This window comes from Aulonocara sp. 'chitande type north' Nkhata Bay, linkage group LG3 (genome assembly GCF_057382095.1).
Source record: "Aulonocara sp. 'chitande type north' Nkhata Bay isolate Kocher_YH1m ecotype deep benthic linkage group LG3, A_spYH_male_GT1.1, whole genome shotgun sequence".
Taxonomy (NCBI): domain Eukaryota; kingdom Metazoa; phylum Chordata; class Actinopteri; order Cichliformes; family Cichlidae; genus Aulonocara; species Aulonocara sp. 'chitande type north' Nkhata Bay.
Genome location: NC_141346.1, coordinates 43,425,688 through 43,431,495, shown reverse-complemented (window position 1 = coordinate 43,431,495; position 5,808 = coordinate 43,425,688). Strand labels below are relative to the sequence as shown.

The 5,808-nt window shown below is 37.5% G+C and overlaps 1 protein-coding gene across 1 annotated transcript; it reads left to right on the top strand.

The window, feature by feature from the left end:
- The first annotated feature begins 204 nt into the window (after window positions 1-204).
- LOC147335804 (uncharacterized) lies at window positions 205-4,688 on the top strand. Its single transcript, XM_086282344.1, has one exon. It carries the CDS (start codon window positions 348-350, stop codon window positions 1,038-1,040), a length of 693 nt encoding a protein of 230 aa, XP_086138470.1. The 5' UTR covers window positions 205-347; the 3' UTR covers window positions 1,041-4,688.
- Window positions 4,689-5,808: the final 1,120 nt, after the last annotated feature.

Below are 5,808 nucleotides of genomic sequence, written 5' to 3'. Positions count from 1 at the left end.
TGGAAAAAAAACAACAAAACTAAACCACGCCCTCTGTGTTCCTCTAATGAGATGTTAAATTTGATGCAGCCATATCAGGTAATAATTATAGTGCTGCTTTTACTTTTAGACCAGTCCTTAAAGGATAATTACAACATCACAGCCAGGCTCCACCATCAGCCAGTAGGCCACAGCCAGGCTCCACCATCAGCCAGCAGGCCACATCCAGCAGACCCAGCCAGGCTCCACCATCAGCCAGCAGGCCACAGCCAGGCTCCACCATCAGCCAGCAGGCCTAGCCAGGCGCCATCATCAGAAATTCCGCTTCCGGGTCCCTCGTGGTGGCCGCCTCGTGCTCTCGCTTCAGTATGCCACCCAAGAAAGGCCCAACACCAGAGGAGGTTGAGGACATTAAAACCTCCCTCGGAGCGCTGTGCGGAGACGTGGCCGCAGTCAGGGCACAGCAGGAGCTGCTTCTGGGGCTTCTGGAGGAGGTAAAACAGCTACGCCTCCAAAATGCCGAGAAGGACAGACGGATCATGGATCTCGAGCGGCGGGTGGATGAGCTGGAGCAGTACACCCGTACGAACGACGTGGTCATCAGCGGTATTAAAATCAAGCCGCGCTCGTACGCGCGCGCGGTGGCCGGGAACGTCGGGGAGCCCAGCGACGAGGAGACCCGCTCGGTAGAGCAACAGGTGGCGTCCTTCCTCCAAAGCAAGGGGATAGAGATGGACCTGGAGCACATAGAAGCATGTCACTCACTGCCCAGGAGGAGTGACAGACTGCCGGCCATCATTATGAGATTTGTCAATCGGAAGAACAAGGTCGCACTGCTGAAACAAGGACGCAAACTGAAAGGCACGGACGTTTTCATTAATGAGCATCTGACACGAAAAAACGCAGACATCGCGAGGAAGGCAAGGCAACTGAAGAAGAACGGTAAAATACAACATACATGGGTAACAAACTGTAAGATTTTCATTAAGCTAAACGGGACACCAGAAGAGGCAAAAGTACTGATAGTGAGGAACATGGAGGATCTGGACAAGTATAACTGACACCAATGTATCAATTACACCAGGAAATGACATGGACACGTTGAAATTAGTTCTTCAACAGAAAGTAATTGATCTAGATTGTGAATATAAGGAGCATAATATAATAGATCCAGAAATAGATTCTGAAAGTAACTTTCTCTCTTCTTTTGTTAAAAATTGTAATTATTTCACTCAGGAACAATATGAAAAAGAAATTAACCTAGACGGGAAGCTCTCATTAATTCACTTTAACAGCAGAAGTATGTACTCTAATTTTGATTTCATTAAGGACTATTTGCAACAATTTTCTCGCCCCTTTAGTGTTATAGCCATCACTGAAACTTGGTTCAATGTCGATAAAGGAATAGATTTTTGTTTGAATGGATATGATTTAAAATACATGAATAGATTAAATAAGGCGGGCGGCGGGGTTGCTATATATTTTCATAACTCTATAAAATATAATGTTGTAACAACTATGTCTATGGCTATTGATGGAATTTTGGAATGTTTGACTATTGAGATTATGAATGAAAAAAAGAGAAATGTTATAATAAGTTGTATATATCGGACACCCAGTTCAAGTATTGACACTTTTAATGAATGGATAGAAAAAACGTTTGCTTCGGTGAACCAAAAATTACTATTTATCTGTGGTGATTTTAACATTGATTTGCTAAATCCAACAAGGTTAAAAGCCATTGATGACTTTACTGACACAATGTACAGCTTATCACTATATCCAACAATAACAAAGCCAAGCAGAATAACATCACATAGCGCCACTATTATTGACAATATTTTTACTAATGTCATGGATTTCCAAATTAATAGTGGTCTGCTTGTCTGTGATATAACTGACCACTTACCAGTTTTTACTTTGTGTGACTGTGATTTAAAAAAAATAGATACCAAGATCATGATAGCAAAGCGAACAATAAATGAAGAAGCAATTCATGCCTTCAATTTCGATTTAGCACAACAAGATTGGAGTTCGGTGTATGAAGAGTCAGATGTGGACAAGGCTTATGATAATTTTCTAGATATTTTTACTATGTGGTACAATAAACATTGTCCTGTAAACGAACACATGACAAAGAAAAAAAAGATAAAAAGTCCTTGGCTCACAAAAGGAATTATTAATGCTTGCAAAAAGAAAAACAATCTGTATAAACAGTTTATCAAAGTAAAAACAAAAGAAGTGGAACAAAGATATAAAGCATATAGAAATAAATTGACTGATATTATAAGAACGAGCAAACAACTTTATTATAGAAGAAGATTATATGAAAATAAAAACAATATAAAAGGAACTTGGGATGTGTTAAACAACTTAATTAAACAAGGATCTTCTGGAACATCATATCCTGAATATTTTACTGATGCAAATGGTGAAAATCACAACATGAGTAATATTGTCGATGGGTTCAATAAATTCTTCATAAATGTTGGCCCTGAACTAGCAGCGGACATCCCGTGTCATAAAAATGAAAATATCAGTAATATAAAATCAAATCCCTTTTCACTGTTCCTCTCAGCTACAAATGAGCAAGAAGTAATAAATATCACATTAAAATGTAAAAGTAAGTCTTCAATGGATTATCATGACATAAATATGTCTGTAGTTAAACAGGTTATTCTGAATATTGCTAGTCCCTTAACATATATCTGTAATTTATCATTTCAGTCCGGTTGTTTTCCAAAAAAAATGAAAATTGCGAAAGTAATACCACTATATAAAAGTAATGACAAACACAGTTTTACCAATTATAGGCCTATTTCTCTACTGCCTCAATTCTCAAAAATTCTAGAAAAACTTTTTAATTCAAGATTAGAAAAATTCCTTGAAAAACATCAAATAATAAATGTTGGTCAGTATGGTTTCAGAACGCAAAGAACCACTTCAATGGCGATAATTGAGGCAGTAGAAGAAATTACTGATACACTGGATAAAAATAAATATGCAGTTGGTATTTTTGTTGACCTCAAAAAGGCCTTCGACACAATCAATCACTCAATTTTACTGGATAAATTGGAAAGATATGGTATTCGAGGGAAAGCTGGTAACTGGTTAAAAAGTTACCTAACAGGTCGGGAACAATATGTTAGGATAGGGCATTACCATTCAGAGAAACTTGGTATTACATGTGGTGTTCCCCAAGGGTCAGTGTTGGGACCAAAACTTTTCAATGTATACATAAATGATATTTTTGATGTTTCTCAAGTACTTAAACTCATACTGTTCGCAGATGACACCAACATATTTTTCAGTAGCGATGATTATACTGATCTTGTAATGACTGTAAACAGGGAGCTAAAATTAATAAAAAAATGGATGGACATAAATAAATTATCATTAAATATAAATAAAACTAAAGCAATGTTTTTTGGTAATTTAAAATATAATATAGAATTACCAATTATCATTGAAGGTGTACCAATTGATAATGTGAGTGAAAACAAATTTTTGGGAGTTATAATTGATAACAAAATTTCATGGAAACCCCACGTCAGACACATAAAAACCAAAATTTCTAGAAGCCTCGCAGTTTTGAACAAAGTGAAACAATTCCTTGATAAAGATGCACTTCGTACTCTGTACTGTACCCTGGTTCTTCCATATCTTACATATTGTGTGGAAGTGTGGGGAAATACATATAAAAATACAACTAATCCATTAGTCACAGTACAGAAACGAGCACTGCGTATTATTCACAAGGCTGGTTATCTAGATCATACTCACAAATTCTTTCTTCAGGCAAAGTTACTTAAATTCCAGGATCTGGTTAATTACAATACATCCATAATTTTGTATAAAGCTTTTACTAAACTTTTACCGGCAAATTTACAAACTAGATTTGAAATTCGAGAAAAGGTTTATAATGTGAGAGGCTTTGGAGAATTCAAATTACCCAGAACTCGAACAACCCGTAAAGGCTTTTGTGTGTCTGTATGTGGTGTGAAAATCTGGAACAGTCTGAGTTTACAATTGAAACAATGCAAAAATATTCATAGATTTAAATTTCTCTACAAACAGTTGGTCTGGTCACAGTATACTCAATGATGGGTTTTAGTGTGCTCTGTAATGTCTGTCCTCTTACCATTGCTGGTATGGATTCCAAAATAAAAAATAAAAAATAAAGTGTGCGTATGTATGTACATATATGTACTTGTGTGTGTAGATATATATGTATGTATATGTATGTGTGTTTGTTACTTGTAGTTATTACTGCCTGTTACCTGTGGTAATGCAATTTATAATTTATATATTCTGTATTCAGTTATGAAGGCTCTAATTGTTGGTTGCGAGCTGCCGCTTAGATGCTTGTATCTGCCCGGGGCTGTTGATGGGTCTGTATGCAATGATGGGCGTAGCTGCGGGAAGTTTATTGGTTTTTTTTGTTGATGAGTGAGTATAGGGGTGGGATTTAATAAGTTTTCTTCGTCCCACTCCTTTTTCAGGCAAGTTTTGTTTTTTGTTTTGTGTATTTTATGTTCAATATAGGTATTTGTTGTGCCTGAAAATGAATAAATAAATGAAATGAAAATAAATAAATGAAACATCAGTTGCGATTTACATGAGGACTCCCATAAAGGAAGTAACAAGTCATCAAGCATGAACGTACATATGGAAGGCATTGGCTATGTTGTAAATGGATGCATGAAAGTAAGAGGGAAAACCCCCGAGGCCATCCAGTGCTCCACGGCTCCTTAATTACTTGGAAGGCTGAAACTTAGCAGACGGAGTGAGACAAATGAATCTCTTAATCAAGACCTACAAAGCTCTGTTTATCTGTAAAGAAGCTCGCCGACAGTGATGCTGGAAGCAACACGGTCCCGTTCAAGAAATGGGAAATGGTTTACTTAATATTTTAATGCGATGGAGTTTTTATCACAGGGTGTTTGAGTTGTTTAGCAGCTGTGCTTTCATGCTTTTATTTGTGTGGACTTCTGATGGTGAGCAAAGGTTCTGTAGCTAGTCTCTCGCAACACAGCTGCGCATTGAGTCAAAGATGTGATTTGTCACTGATGATAATCTGAAAATGCTGGCTGAGTGTGTACCTGTTTAATTTACCTGTTTCATTAAAGTGGACATGACAGGAGTTCCCATTGCCACCATCAAACCTTTCTATATGCTAAAGGAGTTATTAAAAAAACGTCTTTGCACATCACTCTAATGCCTCTACATCACACTTGTTTCCCAGAAGTAAGAGGAAACTTATCTTTTCAGATGGTGTTTACTTGCAATGTTTCCATACTACATAACTGATCCCAGAGCAGTGAAAGCAGAGCATAGAAATGCTACTTGTGTGTGAAACCTTAATTTTATTTATTTGTTTAAGATCAGGTTTGATTGGTGATTCTACACGTGTATTATTCGTGTTCTGGTGACCACTTAAGTTGAAGTTTGACAAACAAGTAACCCAGGTAGTTAAATCTAGTTTCTACCAACTGCGTCAAATCTCCAAGGCCAAGCACTACATAGAAACTTATCCATGCTTTTGTGACCTCTAGATTAGACTACAGTAATTCCCTTTACTTTGGTCTCCACTCCGCCCTTCTGAATAGATTGCAGCTTGTCCAGAATGCTGTGGCACGCCTTTTGACTGGAACTGGAAGGTTTGCCTCTATTACCCCAGTCCTTGCTGACCTGCATTGGCTCCCTGTCAAATACTGCATTGAGTTTAAAATTCTGTTGCTTACCTTTAAAATCATAAATAATACTGCACCGTGCTACCTCATTGAACTCCTTAGTCCGCATATCCCCAGAAGAGCCCTAAGATCATCA